General features: G+C 41.4%; 1 protein-coding gene across 5 annotated transcripts in view; it reads right to left on the bottom strand.

Annotated features, from left to right (window-relative positions):
* Positions 1–26,957, bottom strand: part of KAT2B (lysine acetyltransferase 2B) — a 102,325-nt gene that overhangs the window by 26,578 nt on the left and 48,790 nt on the right. For 3 of the 5 annotated variants that reach the window (XM_082747757.1, XM_082747759.1, XM_082747761.1), the window contains exons 4-9: positions 23,228–23,320; positions 21,699–21,880; positions 14,016–14,207; positions 7,818–7,924; positions 3,589–3,714; positions 1,072–1,217 (exon numbers count right to left, since the gene is read on the bottom strand). In XM_082747757.1, the coding sequence (XP_082603883.1) occupies positions 1,072–1,217; positions 3,589–3,714; positions 7,818–7,924; positions 14,016–14,207; positions 21,699–21,880; positions 23,228–23,320 (846 nt within the window). The remainder of the gene's footprint in view (positions 1–1,071; positions 1,218–3,588; positions 3,715–7,817; positions 7,925–14,015; positions 14,208–21,698; positions 21,881–23,227; positions 23,321–26,957) is intronic. The other 2 variants (XM_082747758.1, XM_082747760.1) reach the window with 1 other exon arrangement.

Here is a 26,957-nt window from a genome sequence, read left to right as displayed (position 1 = left end):
AAGAACCTAAATGCAATTCATGATCCCTGCCTGATCCTTCAACAACAGGAACAAATGTTCTAAGGACATAATATGGTTAACAGGGAGAACTCCAATATGGGCTCTCTAAACATTAGGCCAGAGGTCAGCAAACTTTCTTATAAAGGGGCCAAATACAAGTATTTTAGGCTTTGCAGGTCATATATCACCTGTCTTAATTATTCAAATCTGCTCTTGTAGTGCAAGGAAGACATAAATAATGTTTCAATAATACTTTATTTACAAAAACAGCCAGTGGGCCAGATTTGGCTGTAGTTTGCAAATCCATACATTAGAAAATATAACCTAGCTAAATTTTCTGATAGTGGTAACTACATGGTTACATGGTACTACATGGTTACATGGTAATATAAAAGAGAAGTCTTCATCTTAAGAAACAGGAAAATATAGAGGTGAAATGTTATGACATCTATACTGAATTCTGAAATGGTTCCAAATGGTTCATAGGAGAGAAAGACAGAGGTAATACAAATGTAACATGTTAACAGTTGGTGAATCTAAATAAAGAAACTATGGATCTCAGGGATGCCTGGGTGGCTCAGTCAGTTAAGCCCTGCCTTTGGCTCATATCATGATCGCAGGGTCCTAGGATCAAGCCCAGAATCAGGCTCCCTGACTCAGTGGGAAGCCTGCCTCTCCCTCTCCCCCCACCACAACTTGTGCTCTCTGTCATCTCTGTCTAATAAATAAATAAAATCTTAAACAAAAACAAACCATGGTTCTTTATCATGGAATGTTTCTAACATTTATGAGGATTTAAATATTCCAAGATTAAGAGATTAGGGAGGTGAGAGCGCCTTCAACTGTGTGGTATTATTAGTATGTTTCTCTGTAATGTGATATTTATCAAGGGGAATCACCTCTCCACCAGCTTGTCTTGCCCTCCATACCATGAACAGCTGGTTAAACGCAAACCAGGATAGCGTAACACGCTCTCTCTCAATGATACCACCCCCGTTTCTAAGAGCTGGAGTGGCCAGGAAAACAAAAGGGGTCTACCAGGTGGCTGGGGGCTGGGCTGCTCTTGTTTACCCTGCTGACCTCTGGTCCAAGCATTGCTGCAGGGTCTGTGATGGTAGACATGACCTCGTCGATTAATTCCATTGGAATATCCCCCATAACTCGGGGTTTCTTGGCCTCCTCCAAGGCATGAGAGTCATTCATTTTCCTCTTTTCTCCTGTGATGATCAAAATAAAAGGGCAAACAATGGATGATCTTAAACACAAAGCAGGTAATGCATGCCCACTAATTTAATTAACTTTCTGTGAACACTGATGGGCATGGAAGTCATTCTCCATTTATCCAGGGAAGGGGCGGCAGTGAAGATGGGAAAGAAAAGGGAGGAGGTCACAGTAACTGCCAACCACAGATCTATTCTGAATATTTTCTATGATAATTTTTTTTATTTGCTGTATGAGTTATGAAGGCATGTATTTGCTCATATGCAAATGCAAGGGTGATTTCAATTATCATGATTACTAATCTCTACATTTAGTCCCTTTGTGGTCAAAGAACATGGTCCATATAGTAACAAAACACCAAAAATTTTTGAATCTTACCTGAGAACGCAAAATACTACCAATTATTTGTAAATGTGTTGTGTCTTCTTGAAAATAGTGTGATTTTCTGACTTTTAGCAATAATGATCTCTGTACTCCATCAGATTAAGCTTACTAATTATGTTTTCAGGGCTTCTATATCCTTAATGATAGCTGTGTCAGCTTGAACTAGGAATTATTCGAAGATGTTGCTTTGAGCCTTCAACTATTTGTTGATGAGGTTATTTCTCTTTGTGGTTAATTCTCTCATGTATGTACGTATGTATACATGTGTGTATGCATAGTATGTGTATATTATGTATACGTGTATATTATATGTATATATATGTGTACATTATGTATACACCTATACATATTTGAATGTGTATATTATGTATACGTCTATACCTATTTGAAATATACAAATGAAATGTTTTATCTTGCTGGTGAATTTAGTTTTTTCATTATCAAATAACCCTCTTTATCTCTCACAATGCTTTTTTTTGCCATAAAATGATACCTCACAAATGAGCAGGGCCATTCTCAACATGTCACGTGCTGGGAAAGGCCATGAAAAAACAAAGAAAATTTTCCTCCTTAGATTATGTGGTGACTTTTTGTCCTTTCTACTATCATGCTTGGCTCTCCCCGCCATCATAGTATGGATTTATTTTTATAATTAAAAATTTAAAAATGTTTTAGATGTTCAAATCTAATTATTCCCCATGTCTGAATCCCACTAAGTGCATTTCCACAGAGCATTCTCAACATCTTTAGTTAACAGAACAGAACAGAACAAGGTAAAGTGTCTTATCTATAAGAGAAGCTTTCAAAAACATTATGTCACTTACTAAATGGCTTTTGTTGAGTTCTTGTTTTTGTAACTTTTTTAGTTGTTATTAAAGGTAAATGAGAATATTTTCAGTCATCTGACCAAGAAGCTTTCAAGTCCCGTGATTCCCCAAGAGTAATGTTATGAAATACTTATTTTGTAGCTGGGTTTATAAGTAATATGCCCCAGAATTGATACACTGATAATAAGAGTTATGGTAAGAAAGTATCTGAGGCTATATTCCAGCTCACCAGCAAAGAGTTTTGGGACTGATTAGTGATGCCTCCCTCGGAAGTGAGAGAGAGTAAACGGTGTCACATACGCTAACTATGTGGTCCCACACTTAAATTTTTCTTCGTTCCCTTGCTTATGCCACTTCTTTTATGTCAAACTTTGGTCATACTCAAGATTTGTTTGATGTCAAGTCTGTGGACAGAAATGCAACCTTCAAAACATTCTGTGACTGTGAAATGCGTGTAGGATTAGGAGATTTTTTTGCCCACATGACTGACTACATTAGTGGCCAAATTCTTTGCATCCTGGTATCCACACTCTGCCATATGACTTTGCGGTTCTCCCTACACAAGAAGCAGAGCACATTTCTCCACCCCTCGACTCTGAGTTTGACCGTGTAATGGCTTCAGATGACAAAATAAGGCAGAAGCGATGCAATACCAGTTCTGAGCCTAGGCTTCAAGAAACTGTATGTATTTCCACTTGTTCTCTGATGCTTCTGGCCTCTTCAGAAGGACATATTCTGCCCCAAGAAAAAGAAAAGCAGCCCAAGGATCCCAGGAGGAGGATGAGAAGTATGTGGAACAGAGATGTTCCACCTTAAGTGTTCTAGCCAAGCCCAGAACAGAGCTCCCGGTCAACAGGGAGACTCATGAGCAAGCCTAGTAAAGACTGAACGAGGTTGGCTGAGATCAGCCACCTTCCAGCAAACACACAGCATGAGTGAGCTACGATAATAAATGACTACAGTTTGAAGTCTCTGCGCTTTGGGTTCCTTTGTTACATAGCAATAACTAACCAGTATAGCTCAACGTGATTTCCAGCCACTGAAATCCTGGACATGCACAATTTGTAGTTGGTCTAACTCTACCTATGGCACTCCCCAGATAACAAAACTTCTACAGCAAATCATAGCCTCTTCTTATGCCCGGTTAAGAGCTTACCTGGGTTTGCCTCAAGCCCAGAAGAGCCTTTGCAGGAAGGACTGGTGCTCCCTCCATTAGGTTGCTCAAGGGAAGATGAGTTTGAATTATATGAAATGGTCCCAGCTACAGGAGGTGGACTGATGACTGGCCCCAAAAAGAAAAAAAGGTATTAGGTGACTCCTTTCTTAGGCAACAAGGAACCAACTGTACATGCAACCATCCCATTCCTGCCTAACACCACAACAAAGTCATCTTCAAAATAAAAGCCATGGAGGGGTACCTGGCTGGCTTAGGGGATGGAGCATACAACTCTTGATATTGAGGTTGTAAGTTCAAGCCCCACACTGGGTGTAGAGAAGACTTAAAAATAAAATCTTTTAAAAGTTAATTCATTGATTAAAATAAAATAGCTTTGGGGCCAATGTGAGGATATAATAAAGTAAGTAACAGATTATAGCCCATTGGATAGAACAAGGAGATCTGAGTCCATATTGAAAAAAATAATGAAAGAATAAATAAATAAATAAATAAATAGGCAAGAAGGTAAAAGTCTTCCTCAAACAGAACACCAATAAATAAAAAGGAAGGAATGATGAATGTTAAGGTGGGAAAAACAAAACAAAACAAAAAACATTTGGCGCCAGCATATAATAATTGATTCAGGTTAGAATCATCTGTGCAGGCTAAACCTTGGGAGTCTAATTTTGATGAAGACAGGATAATTTCAAAGTATCTCTCCACAAAACACACTTTATTGCCAAAGGAAAAATGGTTAAAACTACAGCAGAGAAACCATGAAAGGCCACCGTCGCCAAGTGACCAAGCTTATCCCCACAAGAAGGAGAAAGGCCAACATCATGTGCCTCATGAAGCAGCACAAAAATTGCTATAAACCACATGACTGAGATAAGAGGCACAATGGAAAGCAGTCTACAGATTAGATAATAATATTGCATCAAGCTTAAATTCCTTACTTTGATAACTGTGCTGTTGTGAAGTAAGAGAATGTCCTTGTTCTTAGGAGATACCCACTGAGCTCAGTAAAGGGGCATGACGTTTGCAACTTTCCAACAGTTTAGGAAAAAAAAAAAAAGAGAGAGAGAGAGAGAGGAGAAGATAAAGCAAATATGCCCAAATGTTAATAAGTAGTGAATCTGGGGAAAGGAGATGCAGTATGCAAGATTTCTTTGTCCTACTCTTGCAACTTTTCTGTAAGTTGGGAGTGTTTACAAATAAAAAAACTTCTCCATTTTGTTTTATAAAGCCATTGTAGGAAATAGGCCGTTGCTTTAAGAGTGTGCTGCTGATCTATAGCTAATGGGGTGAGAGCAGATGAAGGACACAGACCTTCTCAGTGGCACTGGTCTCATACAGGACAGAGTAAGGCAGGGCAGCCGGGTGCCCAGAGAGAATGCTCAACTAAGTTTCAATGCAGCCACCATTCAGCACCCAGAGAACGTTCTATACAGCCAATAAAGTGATGGAGGACGTGAATGGAGCCACAGAGGCAGCGCTCCATAGGGCTCAGAATACACTTAAGTGCCAGGCTGTGTGGCTTCGCTTCCAGGATACAGGCCTTCTGAATCTCAAAGTGCGCTGGAGTGATTCCACACAAAGAGGAACTCCGGTGACTCTGAAGACATCTGAGTATCTTGCAAAACTTCAGAGCCATCATTACAAATGTCATTTATCACAGCTGCAGAGACGTGCAGACATGCCAATTAAGTAGATGATTACACTCTTCCTTCCCCCCAGAGAACACACTGCAATTACAGAAGAACAGGAAAAGGCAGCCTGCTTCTGACAGATTTGGGTAGTATTAAAGAGGACAATACAGCTCAACTGGGTTACAACCTTCAACACAGAAATAAATGTGGAATCCCGAGAGTCAAGAGACAACGTCCGCCTTCTCCATCCTGTGCTACGGCACAGAATGTGCCGGAAGCCAAACAGACTGGGAAGCACTCTGAGCAGGCAAGGGTCAAGGGGAGTTTTCAGAGAGGGAGAGGAATCCTCTTGGGAAGAGCCTCCAGAAAAGAACAAAGCCGACCCTGCTGTCAACTTCAGTTGTCAGCTTTGCTGTCCCCTGCCCTAAGGAAGGCGCTGTGTTCTTCACAGTTCCTCCCACAGGCATTTGCCTGCACATCTGCAGCACATGCCAGAGCAGCACCGCGGGCTAGCAGCTAGAGTCCGGCTCTTCACGAAAGGAAGCAGTTAAGGAATCCCACAGCTCTGCCTGTGGGCCCACCTGGTGCTCTTCTTGCAGCTTCTATTTCTCATCTACATAAAGGGGATAATAATATCGACCTCTCAGGGTTTGTGCTAAGGCTTTCATATGAAGCAAACTTCATAGGGAAGCACTTAACAGAAGTATGTTATTATTATTGTGGAAAACGGTCTCTCCTCTCTCAGAGGAGACAAGGCTTATAGAAAAACAGGGTTAGGATAGCAGGAGTTAAGTGCTGTATGACAGAGCAGTTCTCAAATACTGCTGCACATCAGAATCACCTGGGGAGCTTTTAAAAGTCTCAATGTCTAGGCAAGACCAATTATATCACTCTCTTGGGAAAAGCCTCAGCAATCAGTATTATTTTAAATCATCACAAGTGACGCCACAGGCAGACAAGTTAAGAGAACCAAAGATAAGATATATTCAAGGTTCTGTGAGAGTTTGGAAGAGTATGGAAGGCAAAGGAAGAGTAAGGAAAGGGTTTGTGGGAGAGATGTCATTTGAAAACCAGAGGAGATCAAGATAAAGTGAACAGCACAGGGACAGAGAGCACAATGCAGGGGATATGCCCAGCCACACAGAAAACACGTCCTGCCCATACTAAAAACGCAAGCCTCTAAAAACAAGAATTCAAACAAAAAGGATCTGATCCAAGCCAAACTACCTCATTCCCTAAGTACTCTGCTTGGTAGGGATTTAATTATATCTGCATCCAAACTTGGGCTCTAGATGAAAAAAAAATTTTTTTTAATCACCTTCTCAAATGTATTACGTGGAGTGAAAGAAGTCAGACTCAGAAAATGGTGTACCATACAATTCCATTCATATGACATTCTAGAAAAGGCAGACTCCTGGAACAAAAGCAACACCAGTGGTTGCCAAGGCTAGAGGCAGGGCAATGAACGGACAACAGGGGGTTACAAAGGAGTTTTCTGGGGTGAGGCCACTGTTTTGTATTTTGATGGGACCGGTGGTTATACAGCCGTGTGTGTTTGTCAGAATTCACAGAACCATGTACTCAGGAAGGTGACTTTGACTATAATTTTTTTTTTTTTTTTTTTTTTTTGCTGCAGGCAAAAATACTACACACTGAGCTAGATACACTGAAAACTGACGTCAAAATTCTGCAGTCTCCTTCCCTGTGGCCACAGATAAATGACTGCGTTGGCCTCTCTTGCTAAACTTCTCCAGAGTCTTCCAAGTGTCAAAGGTGGCAATTCAGATCCTCTCTCTGGGATCAGTGTGACTCCAGTGTGACTCCAGAAGTCTCTTCTTTTGTCAAAATGCCGCCACTCAACGCAATGCCAAGGGTGCTGTAGCCCCACTGGGAAGCATCTCATGACCTGAGACTCAGACTGCTCCTCTCCACTCACCTCCCTACCTTGATCCATGAGAGTAACTTGATGCACCACCCACCAGACACCACAGATTCACAAAGACTGGATTCCCAGGCATATCTGGCCCTGGACAAAGACCTTATGTGTCTTTAAAAAGAAGCATTTGAGGGGCACCTGGGTGGCTCAGTGGGTTAAAGCCTCTGCCTTCGGCTCGGGTCATGATCTCGGGGTCCTGGGATCGACCTGGGATCGAGCCCCGCATCAGGCTCTCTGCTCAGCAGGGAGCCTGCTTCCTCCTCTCTCTCTGCCTGCCTCTCTGCCTACTTGTGATCTCTGTCTGTCAAATAAATAAATAAATAAAAAGTCAGAAATTTGATATTTCTTTAAAAAAAAAAAAAGAAGCATTTGACTACACAGCCGAGCTGTGTGGTATTTTACACTTCTTATAAAATTATAATGCGCAAGTTAAGCAAACCCACTAAGGTACAAGGAGGAGTTGATTTTAACTGATTTGCACCTGCACTCCTCATTAACAGAGATGCAGATACAAGATTTGCCAGAGTGTTCCTTTTTTGCTGGCTCTGTTCTTCAGTGTTTTGACGAAAAACACAAATAAATGCAGAGTGAGCTGTGACTAACACTTCCCAATTGTTCTCGAATTTATGCAAAAAGAAATTTACCTGTTTGGATTCCTAGCTGGCTGGTTCTGGAAGAGGCTGAGAGAAAATCCTGATCCCAGATAGGAGAGTTTTGACTATAAACTTCTTCTTCTAACATGGACAGGAACCTAGGCACCAAGAGTAAAAGCAACAGTAAGATAAAAAAACTAATGCACTACCAGAGGGAGAAAAGCCCTAACCATCTATGGCAAGCATCCCAACATCAGCATCTCACTTTCAACTCAGAAGGACGCTCATGAATGATGACTCGAATGATGATCTGTGGGCGGCTCCAGGATATTCAAATTTTAAAAATACATTTCTACAAATTTATTCTCTTCTGATTCTGCATGGTTTAACATGATAGACTGCACAGTGTTCTATCAGTAGGAATGCAGTGCACTGAGTACTCCTCAACCTCAGAGCAAGATTTCCATCATCTGGGACACCTGGGTGGCTCAGTGGGTTAAAGCCTCTACCTTTGGCTCACTCAGGTCATGATCGCAGGGTCTGGGGATTGAGCCCGCATCTGGTTCTCTGCTCAGCGGGGAGCCTGCTTCTTCCTCTCTCTCTGCCTGCCTCTCTACCTACTTGTGATCTCTGATAAATAAATAAATAAATCTAAAAAAAAATTTTTTTCACCACCTATGTAGCTGTCATTACCACTGTCATTGTCTATCCCAAAAGCTAAAAGTTATCAAGTGCTTGCCATGTGCCTATATACTCTTCTATGAACTTCTTATCAAATCCTCACATCAAACCAAAGAGCCACATATTTTATTTTTATTATCACACACGTATATAACTCTTACAAACACTGTTCTAAGTGGTTGATGTATTATTAATTAAGGTAATCTTAAAAAACCTATGATACAGAATCCATTATTATAGCCATTTTATAGAAGAAAAAAACTTAAAGCACAGATATTAAATCACTGGGACAAAGTTCTACAATTAGTACATTACAGGGCTAGGATTAGACTGTGGTTGATTACTATGTTATACTTTTTGTCAAGTTATAAACCAAATGGATCTGAAAGTTTGGGGACCCACAGAAATCACCTGGAGATCTTGTTAGAAATATAATAGCCAAGCTCTACCTGGGCTTACTGAAAAGGAGTCCATAAGAACAGGCCTAGATAATTAAATTTTGATGAAGTACCTTAGACTTATGTACACAAAAATTAAAGAATTATGATTAAAATACCAATACAAATCTACACGTCTGGTACTGGAATACCCTTCTACAAGCCTCTTTTTAAGGCACATACATTCTAGTGGAGGAATTTAAAAAAAAAAAAAATGGCTAAGAGCCTGGGCTCTAGAATCCACTGGCTGAGCTCACCACTCAATTTCTGTGATCCCTGAAAGAAATTCTTAGCTTTCCTCTTTCTCAGATTCTACTTCCATAAAACAGAAATACCAATAGTAATTCCTGCAAAGGGTCACAGTGAGAAATAAGCTAATGTTCAACATAAAATGGTGTCTGATCCCCATGTAAGTGTTCCATTCATCCATTCAACAGATACTGGCTGGACGTCTACCTTGTGCCAGGCACTGTGTTAGGTACTGTGAGGACAGAGTGAACATCCTGCCCTCATGAAGTTCACGCTGCAATGATGCAATAAAGGTTGAATATGACGAGTCCACTATCCTGTATCTGAAATTCTGAACCCCAAAAGCTCTTTTAAAAAGATCTTCCATGACCCATTTCATAACAATCTGATCTGAACATACATAAAACTATTTATAGTTTTTACGATTATGAGTAGCTATGATTTAGGGGGACTGTCCCTATCCCTAGAACTGAGAAATATAAAATAAGTGTCATATTACCTCTACAAAATATTTTAAATCTTGAATTCTGAAACACCAGTATCAAGGTTTTGGACAACTGATCAAGGATCAGAAACATCATCATCATTATCCCTATCACTAAAAGTACCACAATTCTTCTCACCTATCAATGCCTGCATGATTTTAAATGATTTCAGGGGTGGGAGATGTTTGTTTGTTGAAGTGAAAATAGATGGGGAAAAGGTCCGAGGGGTCTTCTTACTTGATGCTCAGATTAAATCTGATTCAAGAACAAGGGACCATTTGAATGAGTACCTACCCGTACACGATAGTTTAATTCATGGTTTATAGAAACTGCATGAGTCACTTCTACTTCCAACCAAGCCACCATTATGCTACATGTTAAAACATTTTGGTATGTTTCTTACCAATCACAGAAAGACTGACAGCAGTAGGAGGTTAAGAGCCATTGTGATCTTGCTGAGGAGAAAAAGTGCTTGAGGCCTTTTCTCCCCTTCCTCTTTTACACAGCCCTCAAGATTTCCTCAACGGCCCCTCATCACAGAAGTAAATTTCTTTTCTTTTTCTAGGCTCCTTCTCTATCAGTGATTGTATGATCAGAACACTCTTTCACAAAGCCTTGCAGAGACTCATCAAGGATGAATGCCATTACTAATTTAGGAAAAATATTCTATATATCCGTATGTGTGTGTGTGTTATATCTGTATCTACGTAAATACAGTTATTATAATAAAGAATAGTTTAATGCAATGTCATGCGAGAGAGCTTCCTTTGTGTATAGATACGATTCAAAACTGCATGTGGAATAAAAGAACAATCCATGGCGTAAAACAAAAATCTCTAAAAACACAAAGTAGTTCTGAGTGGTAGGGCTTTGGGGGGCGTCTTTTGCTTCGTTTTCTCTCAACCAAATTTTCATCAGCATGCGCATTTATTTATCACTTTTAGAGTAAAATACAGATACTGAACCTTTCTAATAATAATCTTGTAAGTTGGTAGATGGGAGGAAAGGCACAAGTTTTGTTTTTATTTACATACTGATTTTTTTAAAGATTTATATAGTTGAGAAAGAGAGCACAGGAGCAAGTGCACCGTGGGGGATGGGCAGAGGGAGAACGAGGAAAGCAGACTCCCTGCTGAGAGACACAGGACTAGATCCCACCACCCTGAGATCCTGACCTGAGCCAAAATCAAGCGGCAAATGCTTAACCAAATGAGCCACCCAAGTGCCCTAGGAAAGGCACAAGTTAAAGCCAAGCGGAAGAAAGGGCCCATATGAAGAGGAGAAGATGAAGATGTGAGCCCTGCAAATGCATGTGAGAACCACAGCCACCTCGGGGAGTGACGTGCAACCAGGCACAGCTCTCACCCTGAGCCGGCACCGAAGACTCTAACAGCACCTTAAGCTTCCATGTGCGTTATTTTGCTGCCAAGGCTAGAGGTATAAATCCCCATCAGCCTCCATGTTGTCATATTCAATGACAAGGGATTTAAAAGGAGAAGTGGGTGGTAGCTTTACCCTACCATTAGTAATAGAGAAGAGAAAAAAAAACAGCATTGATTTTTTAACTCGATAGCATAAGCATGCCAGAACTATGGAATGAAGGAACATAACACACTATAATTAGCAAATATCTGCAAGAAGCAAAATGAATTTGCTATGGGGGAAAAAAAAAACCCTGTTACTTTGTAAGGTAATTAAAATCTCTCTTTAAATACCATAAAAGGTGGAGCAGGGGGGAGGGTCCTCTTTATGCCTTGGCTGAGACAGAGAATGACAACTATAAAAATATAAAATGCTGCTTATGTGGCAGATGTAATAGAGAAATAAGAAAATTGCTTTCGGGTGCCTGGGTGGCTCAGCTGGTTAAGTGTCTGCGTTCGGCTCAGGTCATGATCCTGGAGTCCTGGGACTGAGGCCCGCATCAGGCTCCCTGCTCCGTGGGAAGTCGCCTCTCCCTCTGATCCCCTCTCCTATCATGCTCTCTCTCTCTTTCTCTCAAATAAATAAATAAAATCTTTAAAAAAAAAAAAAGAAAGAAAGAAAAGAAAAGAAAATTGCTCTCAATCTTGAAGGAAAGGAGCTCAGACCAGTGAAAAGGCAGCGACTAGATATGAGAGCATGTGTAAGAGATTCTAACCCACTTAGGGGCAAGACCCAAATGGCAGCTCCAGTACTTCTGAACCTTCTTCCCTGGAGAACACCAAAATGTTCCTGTCATGCCTCAGTCTCAGGAACCAGTTGCCTGAAGAAAACACTGAAACTCAGGATGCTAGGATTTATGTGCAAATATCAGGCGTTCAGCTAAATCTCACCAGAATTACCCACGACATCTTCTACCCACAGTTTAGGATTTGTGTTAAACTGCAAAGGAATTTACAGTTAATTTCTAGCAAAAAAAAAAACATTTTTGTGGTTGTTTTGGACCTAATTTATTCTTAAAAATTAAAGCTATCTTTCCTGAGAAATAAACTGGGTAATCCAATTAACAGTAACTTAATCATAAAAATCTAGCTTCCCTACTAAAATAGGGCATCATCAGTACTTGCTTAAAGTATGTAATACCTCCTCTTCTAAATGTTCTTCTCTCTAGGGTACCTGGGTGGCTCAGTGGGTTAAGCCTCTGCCTTCAGCTCAGGTCATGATCTCAGGGTCCTGGGATCCAGCCCCGCCTCAGGATCTCTGCTCAGCAGGGAGCCTGCTTCCCCTCTCTCTCTGCCTGCCTCTCTGCCTACTTGTGATCTCTCTGTGTCAAATAAATAAATAAAATTTTAAAAAATAAATAAATAAAAGTAAATGCTCTTCTCCGGGCGCCTGGGTGGCTTAAAGCCTCTGCCTTCGGCTCAGGTCATGATCTTAGGGTCTTGGGATCAAGTCCCACACTGGGCTCTCTGCTCAGCGGGGAGCCTGTTTCCCTCTCACTCTCTGCCTGCCTCTGATCTCTCCATCAAATAAATAAATAAATAAAATCTTTAAAAATAAATAAATAAATTGGGGCACCTGGGTGGCTCAGTGGGTTAAAGCCTCTACCTTAAGTCATGATCCCAGGATCCTGGGATCGAGCCCAGCACTGGGCTCTCTGCTCGGCATGGATCCTGCTTCCTCCTCTCTCTGCCTGCCTTTCTGCCTACTTGGGATCTCTCTCTCTGTCAAACAAATTGAAAAAAAAATTTTTTTATTTATTTTTTATTTTTTTATTTTTTAAAGATTTTTATTTATTTATTTGACAGAGAGAGATTACAAGTAGGCAGAGAGGCAGGCAGAGAGAGAGAGGAGGAAGCAGACTCCCTGCTGAGCAGAGAACCCGATGCGGGACTCGATCCCAGGACCCTGAGATCATGACCTGAGCCGAAGGCAGCGGCTTAACCCACTGAGCCACCCAGGCGCCCCCAAAAAAAATTTTTTTTAAATAAGTAAATAAATAAATAAATGCTCTTCTCTACACCCGCAGTTCTCAATGGTGTGGAGAACAAAGTCTCTATCAAACCCAGAAAGCCCTTTGCAATAATATCTTCTGCCTCCTTCACCAGAAGCGCTGGTCTAGGCAGAATGCCACCCACGGAATAAACTGGCTCACTCACAAGTCGACAACTGCATCCTCAGCCCCTCATAAGCAATCAGACTTTTAGTTTAAATTTTTGGTTCTTAGCACTGAAAATGCATTTCCCAGGCCAAGAGTCCAGCACTGAAACTTCTGATTCCTTTAAACACATTTCCTTCATCTGAAAAATATTTAAGTGATTATTTCTCTGTTAGAGCTCTTGCAGGCACCAGAAGCAAGGTGCACAAGAGTTGCATACATTCTACAAAAAACTGAGTAGAGGCACACGAAGATCATTCTGGAGGGAGCCTCTCTATTCCAGTCCAGCCCTGCTCTTGGAATCTAGTTCACAAAGAGTGAGGGGGCAGGCTAACTGTAGCTGAGGTAGGAGTGATTCACCAGGCTTTGAAAGCATTGGAGATGTGGGATGGGAAAAAAGATCCACTTGAGTTGTCCTGCCAAGTAGATGGAAACTGCTCCGACCACTCGCCCCTGTCCTGCCAAGTAGATGGAAACTGCTCCAAACACTCGCCCCATCCTCCTCTAGCGTACCGGCAGCTAAATACACCAAACAAAGCTCTACCCCATTGCGAGACCCAGAGACCAGGATCCAGGTGGGATGAGCTGGGGCCAAGGGAACCATGTCTGCAAGCAATACCAATTCACGCCAACAACAGATACACTCGCTGTGCAATACCAAAAAAGACCCACAAGGGGAGCTGAGAAGGAGAGGGTCCCTTCTTCCTCTTCCCTGGGATGACTTTGCTGGCATTCCTGATCTCCTTACTGATACAGGCTTCGGTGTGTGTTTATCAGTCACAAGCTCCAGGATCAAAGACCAGCAAGGGTGCTCTCTTACTTTGGGAAATGGGTGAGGATTAGAGTTCGTTTTTCAAGTGGCAGTTTGTCTTTCTCCTGTCTCGCTTGTTCCAGGAGTTGTCGTCTCATGACTGTGAAGACTGAGCGCAGCAGTGTTCTCCCAAACACCTGGGTGGTTTCATACCGAGGTAGACTGTCACAGAACTGGGGCACGTTGCAATAACACAGCCACCTGTGATAAGAGGAGACAAGCACCATCAATATCCCTTAAATGCCCAGGTCCTCTGACATGTCCAATGATGGTGACTCTCCCACCAGTAACCACAGCAGAAGAAACTAGATCTCAGTGATAAGCAGTAGTATCCCTGCCAGCTAAGGAACCTTGGAAATTAGAGGAGCTCGCCTGTATACAAGCACTGGGGTCCAGCTCTAGGAAAACCATCCCATACTGCAGCATCACGCAGTGAGTCCTGTGGTCAGACAGTCCTGGGGTCAAACCCCTGCTTTGCCATGACCTGGAAACTGTAATTATGTTCTTAAGTCTCTAGGTCCTTATCTGTAAAAAGGGGACAGCAATAATACCTACTTTGTTGGGTTGGTACACCCATGCCAGGAGATACTGTATGGAGAGTACACACTATAATTCAAGTTTCTGGTACACAAATCGTAGCTTAAATAAAAGAAGAAATTAAAGGGGAAGCTGAGTAAGTCCCGTTTGTGAAAGACTCAGAAATCCACCAACTCGTTCTCTGAGTAAAATTTAAAATGCCTACACAGCACTCACATACCCCTAAGCTTTGGTGGGAAGATAAAGATCTTCAAGACTATTCAAAACTCAGTCAAAACGCAGGAAGTAATAAGCTTCACCATCTGTCGCTTAGGTACATTTTCAATGACTCAGTCTCCAACCTAAAAATGCACTTCAGCATTACAGACGAGTGCCCAGGCCCAGAGGGAAACCAGAGGCTTTCTTGAGATCTGACCACAGTCCTGGGGTACGCTGGCTATGTAGGGCACACAACGCAGAAAGCTCCCTCAGCCAAGAGGAGCTGGAGAATGAAAGTTTATTCAAAATCAGCCCTCTTTCTTTATGGTCGGCCCGGATGCAAGGTCTCAAATTCCCAGACCCAGTCCTATCACTGTAGAGTGGGGGTCAGAGGGTGGCACCAGACCAAGGCTCAGAACCTCAGAAGATCCTTACTCCTTGGTAGCAAAGCCAAACATACTTTTCCAGGACAGGACTGCTTTCTAAAAATGAACACCTCTGCTCTCTGTGTGCCTTTCTAATCTTTACAGTGGGAGAGAGGGCTCAGAGGGGCCCAAACTGCAAATGGGAAGCTCCTGATGAACTTTCAGACCCTTAATAAAGAGTGGAATAACAGTCACTAACTCATGCTTATTGCTTTCTTTATCTTACTCTGTATCACTTCATAGTTTCCCTGTGCGTATGACGGCAGTGGTGGTAGTTCCTCTCCCAAAAAGACAATTTTCATTAGTTCAAGTTCACCTGCCTAAATTCAAAATTAACCTTAAAATCCTGCTACTATTTCTATACTTCTCTCAGCTTTTCTGTCGTAACAATTTATACCCAAATGTAATTTTATGATTACCAATTGGACATCTTAAGTGTCACTGTATCTTGTCAAATCAGGAACAGTGATCCTGGTAGCGGACAGCTAGCAAGAACATTTACTTTGTGCTTCGAACAGAACTGTATCACCTTCAAGGCCAGCCTCAGCTGGATGTTAGTCTGTGGCCATTTAATGAGGTTATAAGATATCGGGGGCTGAAGGGAGACCAGCTCCCGAGTGACTAATTATGAAATGACAAACGTTAAGAGTTAAAGTTACAAATTTTAATAATCAGAAACTCAGTTTCATGAGACTTGGGCCATCTCAAGACTATAATGTTAAAAATGTGTCCAATTTTCTGTACTGGAAGATTAAAGATTCTCGGGATTTAGACCAGTACTGTCTGAAACAGCCATCTTTGCTGCTGGGAGTGTTCTGTGATCTGTGCAGATAAAAAAGGCCACCAGCCACATGTAACTACTGAGCACCTGAAATGTGGTTAGGGCAACTGAGGAGCTCAATTTTTAATGGCATTTAATCAATTTAAAATTTACTTTTAAATGGGAACAGTGTGAAATACTTCTTCATGAAACGTAACTTTACTGCTCTGGTAGGACTCCATTTAGCTTTGACTATTTAAGACTGAGGGAATGAACTGAGATGTGCCATAAGGATAAAATACACTTTGGATTTTAAAGACCACACAAAAGAAGGTAAAAATGCATCATTAATAATTTTTCACATTGATCACACAGTGCAATAGTATTTATATCTTGGGTAAAATAACACATTACTGAAATTAATGCCCTGTGCCTATTTACTTTTCAAAATGTAACCACTAGAAAATTATAAATTACATTTGTGGCTCACACTATGGGTCTATGGCAGGTGCTGATTTTGAGTCTAAAGAGCATTTCCATCTGTGGAGGGGTCACAGATGTCCAAGAGTCTATTTAAAACTGATGTTATTTCTGCTATAGCAGTGGTAGGTTATAAATATTACCATAAAATCATGAAGTGCTATAAAGAAGTGCTTAACAGGCCATGCAATCTTCCCAGGGTAAGGGAAGGCAACACAGATTGTTACTGTCTAGTAAAATGTTTCAAGTAATAGACTTCCATTCATTTCCTCTGAAAACCATTTTACAGACCATAGTTGATACTTTTTAGCTTTGTTTTGACTTCCAAGGTTAATTTCATTTGGTCAATCTGTTAAGGTGCATGGGATGGTTAAGACAGACTGAGTCAACGGGTGGTGTCTGATTGCTACTTTAAATAAATGACACGGTCCTCAAGCGGGGTGGGACAGAAAGAAGAAATGGGAACTTGTATGCCTCGTCTCTGCACACACACTCCTCCAAACACTGGACCATAGGAAAAGATTTTACCTAAATGACTGGTTTCAGGTCTTCTAAAAACCTGTGAAAGGATAGTTCATTCATGTATGTATGACTAATAAAAATGGCATATGTATGCAGCAAATAACTCTCTCAGAGTTTTGACAGCATCATGATGATTTCCAACCACCTTGTTTTCTTTAAAACGTTAACAGGGGGTGCCTGTGTAGCTCAGTGGGTTAAGCCTCTGCCTTCAGCTCAGGTCATGATTTCAGGGTCCTGGGATTGAGCCCCTCATCAGGCTCTCTGCTCAGCAGGGAGCCTGCCTCCCCCTCTCTCTCTGCCTGTTTCCCTGCCTACTTGTAATCTCTGCCTGTCAAATAAATAAAACTCTTAAAAAAAAAAAAACTTTAAATGTGAACAGACCTGGAGAACTCGAGCACAAACCATGTCATCCTACTTGCTGGAATGAAAATACCAAGGTATATAGGAATTAAGTGACCTGTCCTAGTTCACCCCAACTCAAGGCTTGGGGGTCTCTTACCCCCTAGCCCACTGTTCTTTCCATGTTCCTGCTGTGTACTGTCCTAGACTTATACGCCTAATGATGAATGCTTAGTCATGCAACAATGGTTACATACAACTGCTCCACCAAAATCAACTTAGTTATATCCAACTTGCACTGTATTCTTACAAAACAACTCCCCAGTATAGGGGTGACCGTCACACCTTTCAGAAGGTCTGCACAATTCAAAGTCTAAAACTAATTATTCACCACTTCTAGTAGCAGATTCTGCTGGTCAGATGTATTTGAAAAAGTCACAATCTTCAGGGGTGCCTAGGTGGCTCAGTCGTTAATCATCTGCCTTAAGGCTCAGGTCATGATCCCAGGGTCCTGGATCAAGCCCCGCATCCCACTCCCTGCTCAGTGGGGAGCCTGCTTCTCCCTCTCCCACTCCCCTTTCTTGTATTCCCTCTTTTGCTGTCTCTGTGTCAAATGAATAAGCAAAATCTTAAAAAAAAAAAAAAAAGTCACCATCTTCGGACACTTTACTTTCAGGTTATTTCTTCATGGAATTGTATTAATGCACCATCTCAAAATTCAGGAAACTTCAAAACATTTGTCCAGATCTTTTTCTAAATCCACAGTGATTTCCGGGGATATATACTTCCATTATTTATTATCATTACCTATAGTTAGCATGACAATATCAGATATTTTCAGTATGCAAAATATTCGTATTTTTCCTTCACTCAGAACAGAGAGGATTAAGTCATTTAAGTAATTCTACTGTTCAATCTGCACTTAATTTTTTATTGGAAAACCTTCACAGGGTAGCTATGCAATAATCATTCTCTGAGTCTGGTCTCTTCCACAGAGAATCCGATTTCCCCCCATTTCCTTGCTGACGTACAAGCTCCAGAAGCGTTCAGCCCCTTTGTTCTAACCGCTACAACTGCTGTAAATTATATGCTGAACCAGCATTACAGGTCCTGAGGTTCACTTACACATCAAGATAAAACCTGGTGGTGCCTGCAGCCTATAATATTACCCATTTTTGAGAAGATGAGTATCGGTGAGACACCATGCTGTAGTGGTGTGTGGTTGACTAACATCCTAAGGGCTCATGACAGTGAGGTTTTCCTCTGAAACAATTACTGCTTCTCATAATTTTCACAGGTTGCTTCTCTGTACTTCCCTTTCTTCATCAGTGTGGCATGATCGCGGGCAAGCGGGGGAGGTGAGCATCGTCTACCTTCATTTCCTTATTTATTATTAACAGAGGCTCTCGTCTCCATTCTACCTAGAAATCAGCAGGTTTTGGAACTCATCGGGGTGTACTCATTCCAGTCTCTCAGCAGATTCTCTTCACCGTGGCTGGACTCCACTCTTCTTCCTTCAGCCCTCGGCCCGTGGCCCAAGAGGCTGGGCTAGAAAGGAATCTGCTGTCGTCTTTCTATTCCCTGTTATTTTAGTTTCTAAAGTTCATAGTCAAATAATGAGACTCTCCTTCAGTTGTACACACTCTAGCTTAAGAGTCCCACGCTGGCAGCAACTGAGTTTTGCAGAACAAGTGTGGGAGGAAAACAATGACTAGCATCTTCCCACCACCCGTCCTGTGGGCCAGACGCTACACAGAACACTCAGGGTATTCATGAGACTCGGACAGACGAAGACACTGAAGGTTAAGGAGGTGAAGTGACTGGTCTAAATCATACAGAACGAGGGAGGGATGGAGCTATGATTCAAACCCACTGTTCATTTCAACGTTCCATTTCTAATTTTACTACTCCTTAAGTATTTGCAAGTGCCACCCATTTCTTGGTAATTCCCAAATGCTACACAGTACATATTTTTACTGTTTTCTAAAATACAGTAATACCTCCCATGCTGCTTTACATTTAATTCTCTTTCTCGATGAAACAATTTTTCCTCTGTTAAGAGTGGTAAATACCTTCAGAGGTCTGGCTTTAGCAAATATTCAGCTTAGCTAATTGTTCACAGATGGGTTTAAAAGACAGACACACAGAGATTTTTTAAGTAATCCCTACACCCAACGTGGATCTCGAACTCATGGACCCAAGATCAAGACTTGCACGTTCGACTGACTGAGCTGGCCAGGCGTCCCTATATATATATATATATATTTTTTTTTTTAAATTTATTTGACAGAGAGAGATCACAAGTAGGCAGAGAGGCAGGCAGAGAGAGAGAGGAGGGAGCAGGCTCCCTGCTGAGCAGAGAGCCCGATGCGGGACTCGATCCCAGGACCCTGAGATTATGACCTGAGCCAAAGGCAGCGGCTTAATCCACTGAGCCACCCAGGTGCCCAACGTCCCTATATTTTTGATAGATTATCTTAGCCCTTATTATAAATGACATTTACAATAATATAGGAACTATATTACTTCATAAAAATTTCTGAAAGTATAGAAATAGGTAATTTTTAAAAACTGATAAATCTGTAATTCCTATAAAAGTCCATTAGTATGGAAATACTTTATAACTCAAATTACATATCTTGTAAAAGAAAGGGGGAGAGGAAAGGGGATATTACTCATGAATATTGGGTCAATAATCAAAGAGGAAAACTCATCTTTTTAAAAAAAATTTTTTAAGATTTTCTTTATTTGACAGAGAGAGAGAGAGATCATAAGTAGGCAGAGAGGCAGGCAGAGAGAGAGAGGGGGGAGGCAGAGTCCCTGCTGAGCAGAGAGGCTGATGTGGGACTCGATCCCAGGACAGTGAGATCATGACCTGAGCCGAAGGCAGAGGCCCAACCCACTGAGCCACCCAGGCGACTGGAAAACTCATCTTAAACTATACTCATTCCTACTGTTAGGGAAAATAACCTGGACGGGTGCCTGGGTGGCTCAGTCAGTTAAATGTCCAACTCTTGGTTTCAGCTCAGGCCATGACCTCAGGGTCTCCTGAGATCAAGTCCCCACTCAGGCTCCATCCATAGCAGGGAGTCCTCTTCAAGAGTCTCTCCCTCTGTTCCTCCTCCTGCTCACGCACACTCTCTCTCTCTTTCTCAAATAAATAAATAAATCTTAAAAAGAAAATAATAACCTGGGTACAAGTGCTCCTCAGGTTATAAAAAAATTGCCTACTTTAAGTCAGGAATACCTCCTGAAGCAAGCCTGATGTGCCTATAAAATATAAAAGGGGGTGGGGGCACCTGGCTGGTTCAGTCGGAAGAGCATGCAACTCTTGATCTCTAGGTCGTGAGTTCAAGCCCCATGGTGGGTGTAGAGATTACTTAAATAAATAAAGCACAAAAGGGGGAAAGTTATAAAATGGGAATCGAGTCATTCTCCTACTTAAATGAAAATAAATGTAGGTCATCTTACTTTGTGTGGCCCATGTTTAAGATTTTTAAAGTCAGTTCAATTATTCTGCAATTCAAAAACAGTAAAAACAAATTCCTATGTTAAGGGAAAAAAACATGCAATCCAGGAATATTTGCACAGCCTGATGTCCACCAACAGGGAAAGAGTTGGGCAAATTACAGTACATCAACTCAACTGACCATAATGTAACCAGTAACATGTTTGATATGCTGTTAAGTATGGGGAAAAACAGGATGCAAATTCTATAGATTTTTTTTTCATTCTAAATAATATAAAATAGTTAGAGGGCAAAGACTGGAAGACAACATGTTTAATGATACTGGTTTCATCATGGTGCTGGGACTACCGTGACCTTTCCTTTTTATAAAATTTTTTTAATGCTATTATATCTGTGGTCATTTTTTTTTGGTTTTTTAAATGAGTGAAAGTTTCTGTATAATCATTAAAGAGTTACAGTATGGTTACCTAGATCAGTGATGTTCAACAGAAATATAAAGCAAGCAACACAAGTCATTTTAAATATTCCAGTAGTCACACTGACAAGGTAAAAAGAAACAAATGAAATTAATTTAACATAACTTAACTGAATACATCCAAAATATTATCACTTGAACATGGAGTCAATATAAAAAAAACTACTAATGAAATATTTTATTCTTTTTTTTTGTTTGTTTGTATATGCTTCGAAATCTCAGTTCACACGAGCCACATTTCAAGTGCTCCATAGCCATATGTAGCTATCAACTATCAAACTGGATAGTATAGGGCTAGCTGGTTTGGATCCCTCACGCCTCAAAATATCATGGTATTAATAAGAAGTTAAATTATATAAACATTCTCTCTGAATTGATGGAGTTACCATAATAACTGGGCAACCCTCGGCTTGTAGGGACAAGTAGTAATTTTACGTCTGCAATGGGTTCTAAGAGGCCAAAAGAAAAGAACTTGTCATCAAATTACCTTGTGTAGTTCTCTTTGTATCCAGAAATATCATCATTGGGAGATCGCAGTCTTCGTTGAGATGGTGCCTCCAGATGCCAATAGTTGATGCGGTTTAGGAACATTTTTGCCAACTCAACAATTGTTTGCCTTTCTTTGGATGGCAGGTGACTAAATTTGTACTGTACAAAGTTATTCACACCCTGAAAAGGAGGGAAGGCAATTTATTCATACAGCTATGCAATCATACTAATTCTGAACACCCACACAGTCAGTGCCATTGGTGGCTATTAGCTAGAGAACAGACATTTCTCTATTCACAAAAATCTCTTCCTTTTCCTTATTAGAAAACAGGAATGCCCAGAGGGAATCATGCCACAGATCACAGTGGATGAAAAGTGACAAGACAGAGAAGCTGTGGGTTGCTATTCTATGCCCGCTGCAATCCTCAAGCATTAAAGAGAAAATCAGAATCACAGACTGAAAAGGTCAAAACCTATTAAACAATAAAACGGGATTATTTTGCAGAATAATTCTTGCTGCACTATCCATATAGGACATCATGTATATGTCCTATATGTCCATCATGTATATGAAGTTCTTGGATACACATTACACTTTTACATTACCAAAATTTTAATCAGAAAGCTGCTAGCATGTCTTCCACTGAACTAAAGCATGACAATTTAAACTGCTTACTATCACTCTTTTGGTTTCAGCAAGATTACCAAGAAAAAAAAAAATCTTATTCAAAATCATGAGCTTCTAAAAGAATTTGCAGATTCATTCAATGTTTCTGTAGAACACTTCCGACTAATCTAATTTCAAATCAATTCTTACTGAATAGAGTTTGGAGACAAAAGTAAAATTTCTTCTACTGAAAACTGACTGATAAAAATACATTTATTTGTATTTGTAGACACCCCGATGTCCTATCTTCTGTAATCATTTTCATCAAGAAATTCAGTCAAGGGTATCTGAGATTTCTTTAGCCAAGAATGGCAGGCTAAAAAGTGACTCTGAGGAAAGATACAACACTTCACAGAAAACGTCTATACATGTCAACAGATTCCCCAAGTAAACCGGTTTCTTTCCAAGAATCATAATGTAACAGGAAGTCAATTTCTGGCTGCAAAACCTCATTTCTTTTTTGTGTTTTTTTGCTTGACAATGTTCCTAAATTCCCTCACCTCAATAGGCTTTTTCAGACAGTCCCAAACAAAAGGACCAAGACTTAATTTTAAAACATCAACACCAAGAAAAAGCACATTCCATGTGTTCCTATGACCTACATGTTCTGCTTAATTCTTTTCTTCCCCAAACTCCGTGAATTCTGAATATACAGCAACCGTAAAAGACAACAGCTAGCTCATTTATTAAATTATGTATCCACTCCTGTTGCAAAGGGTCCAAGACAACTTCTACACACTCAGTGAGCATCTCTAAGCTGGCTCTAGAGGACGGAAGAAAGACACAGGGAGAGATGGAAGAGTCGGTTTGTTCAGCCTTAGAGCAATAAAAATAAGGGTGTCCCCCCACTAAAATGTTACCTGTTCAATACTAGGTTTTTCAAATGGGGGTTTCTTCTCCAAAGAGCCTTCAACCACAGGTTTTCCTCTTTGTAAAATAGACTTTCTCAAGAGCTGCAAAAAAAAAATCATTAAGAAAAAAAAAAATCAATGTCTCTCTCTCTCTCTCTCTCTCTCACACACACACACACACACACAAAACACAGCCTCTGAAGGGAAGTCACCATATTCTAATTATCTTATCTACATGTAAATAAATCCTTAAGTCAATAAAAGTGGGTGACTACCAGGTAACCCAAATTTGCCTTCATACCCCCGACCAGAGTTATGAGAAACGAAACCCCTTCCAGGTTCTGCACAGCCTAGAGCTCCGCCAGTAGCACCAGGCTCTCTATCCTAGTCCCTTTCCCTTCTCCCCACCATTTCCTGATTCCCACTGACCCAGAGGCCGGGTATGCACACACACTCTGCCCAGGCCCAGCTAGGCGCCTGCAGGCTGTGCTCATGCTCTGGAGGGTTGGTTGGTGAGTTTTTTAGATGTTTTTATTTATTTAAAGAGAGAACACATGGGAGGAGGGACAGAGAAAGGGAAACCTTCTTCAGAAGGCTCCACACCCATGCAGGGCTTGATCTCAAGACCCTGAGATCATGACCAGAGCGGAAACCAAGAGTCAGACCCAATCAACTACACGACCCAGGCTCCCTGAAGAAGGCTCATATTTAAACCCCAGGAAGGCAGGGAGCCGTTCTGTGCAAGTGAGACCAGGGGGGGAGGGCTGTTTGTACCAGCTGTGCATCCGATGCATAATCTAGGGCCTAGGCCTTTCGGGAAGGAATTCTGCAGGAATTCTCAACTGGCAACTTTCACTGCTGCAGTCTCCTTTCATTTCCTCTCCATGCACAGAATACAAGCCAAGTGTTCTGGCATCTCAATGCCCACAAAACAAAACACTGCTCTTAATCCTTGCCACTGGAATTTGAAGCTCTCAAAGAACATATATCCGAGAGGAAAAAAAAAAAAACAACAACTCAAGAGTCACTAATCAAGACCTACTTTGAAAATAAACTTAATACTGAAATCCTTTACCTTCAACCTTTGCTTAAAAATTCTGTGACCTTTACATGCGGGCCAGGTATGGCATGACCATGCGTTTATTTAAGTTATAGCTTTCTCTCCTTTCTCCACTTACTGCCTTTTCAACAGAAACAAGACGTGGCAATCATGCTCCCAGGAGTTAACAGAAATGGACAAAGTTTCAAGGCCCCCATGTGTCCCCCTGAGACATGTCTTACAAGGGCCTCAATTCCTTCTGGGGCACCATATGCATAATTAGTGTGAGGCATCTGTTGATCCATTCAATGTATTGTGCCCATTTTCATAAAAAATAAACATGTAGTAATGATAAGTCACTAATATGTTTCTAAGGATATGGATAGATCATCAAATTCAAATACAGATCATTCTGCCTGCCTACTTTCTTTGTCCAGTTAAAATAAGACCATTTGAAAACTTGGTCCCCTGGGGGTTTCAATTTGGAGATAAACTAATGGGTTGGGGAGATGCTGAATGTTGGTTTCTTCATCTACAAAAGGATTGAGCTGGACTAAGTGGCCACAGAAAAGAAATTTAATACCAGCGGCAAGCATTTGCACCCTTAGGTTCCCCAGACACTCTTTATGTTGTATCTCATTTAATACCCTTAACAACCTTCAGATGTAGGTGCTATCACTGTATTTTACCGATAAGGAAACTGCGGGAGAATGTCTCGCCCAAAGTCACCTTTCACACGTGATGAAGCCAAGACTGAAACCCAGAAAGTCGAGTTCTGATGCCACAGTTACAGGGTTGAGGAAAACACTGAGTTTAGGAAGCAGCTTTTCATTGGGTTTATTTTCAACATCTAAGCCTGAAGTTTTTTAAATGTTACTAAAAGAATAATACATTTAATTCTAATTTAATTACTGAGACATAAGAGACACAGGAACTGCCTTTCAAAAGCTAAGGAATGCAGGATTTATTACTTATTGACCCAAAGAATGACTCGGGGGGAGGGGTATGGTGGGGGAGAATGCTGAATATTTTAGATTTTGTTCCCATGAGTAAATACATTTGTGCTGTTAAAAATGAGGGAGGTGGGAAGAGAGGAGAGAGAGAAAAAAACGGACTTCAAAGCAGAGCAGTGCTTCCTGGCCTATTTGGTTAGTTATAACCAAAATCCTGAGGAGGCCGGCAGGATGGAAACCTTGACACCACCTTCATTTCCAGCAGGGCTATGGGGCTGCCAGGCCACTCAGTTCCAAGAAAAATAATCACTGCAGTCATGCAGACGTTGTTTTTCTTCAACTAACATCTTTTTCCAAAGAAGCTCTAAACAGCATGAACCTGCCAGGGTTCAATCTGGATGACTCAGGACTCATAGCCATGTCAACAACTTGTCACCTGGAGTAGACCAGTGCCTGCTAATGGCAGTGAGGAACTCAGTGGTGCATTCTCTCCCCCCAACCCCCTTTCTCTTCCCTCCAACCTCCCATTTATCTTTGTAAAACCAGTATCCCCACACATGACTCCAAAGTTTAAAAATGCAATTCTCACTTCCACACCTGTCTCCTATCTATCCCCAAATTCCCATAAGTAACACCACCCCCAAAAAACAATGGAAAAAAAACCCACAAAAGTTAATAAATGGGGAGAAGGGAAAATTATGTAGCAAGTAAATTCAGATCTTAAAAAAAAAAAAAGCTACAAGAATTGAGCACAAAAATTGCACTGAGATTCCTAGCAGTTAAAGCAAAAGAGGAACTCAATGGAAAAATTTTCTATCCTTGTCATGTAAAATGAAGCACGGTGCTCACTAAAGAGGCAAACCCTTCCTGGCTATAAGCTCTGAGTGGAGCATTTTGTTTTGTTTTGTTTTCTTAAAGAACCTTTTAACTATAGCACAATACAACATAATCAACAGTGCTCTCAAAAGCAAGGTTTCTGTTTTTTAATTATTTCTTCTGTCTGCTCCCTTTAAGAATGTATTTTTGGCCCCTGAAGTTCATCTTTCTGCTCCCACCACCCACTTCTCTCCTACCCCTGTCCATCCTGACTGCAGTCAGAAGATGGGGAGGCATATGTCTGCAGAAAGGGGATGGATGTGACCCAAGGGGAGCTCAGACAGAGCAGGAAGCAGCAGCTATGGGGAGTGGGGAAGTGGGAGCAGTAACTGGTGACCAGTGACTGGGGTCAACAAGACACAGGACAGTAGGGAGATGCCCAAATTTGGAAATTCCTGCTTCCTCTCTGTGAAGCATGGGAGTCAAGGCCCTGGGGCCACCCTCCAACCATATCTCCTCCCACCCTCCCCTTGGTCACCGGGCTCCACCACACTGGCCTCCTTGCTCTTCCCACATCACACCATCACCAGATGGCATTGCTTCTGCTGCCTGGAAAGCTCTTCTCCCAGCCCTTTTCAGCAACAGCTCCTGTCCCCAGAGCTCAAGGTTCCTGCTCATCTGTGGTCTCCTCAGAGAGGCCTTCCTTAACTACCCTTCCTCATGATTGTGTCCCCCCCCACCACCACCATCCCTGCCATTCTGATTCCACTTACCCTACTTTGTTTCTCTTCACAGCACTTATCACCACCTGCAAATATATTATTTACTGGTTGATTGTCTGCCTCTTCTACTGAAAAGTCAACTCCTTGAGGGCAAGGACTTTGCCCACTGATCTATCCCTCATGCCTACATGAGTGCCATGCACGGAGCA

This window comes from Mustela nivalis, assembly GCF_964662115.1.
Source record: "Mustela nivalis genome assembly, chromosome: 1".
Lineage (NCBI taxonomy): Eukaryota > Metazoa > Chordata > Mammalia > Carnivora > Mustelidae > Mustela > Mustela nivalis.
Note: the sequence above shows the minus strand (reverse complement) of the source record. Positions and strands in the feature narration are given on the sequence as shown.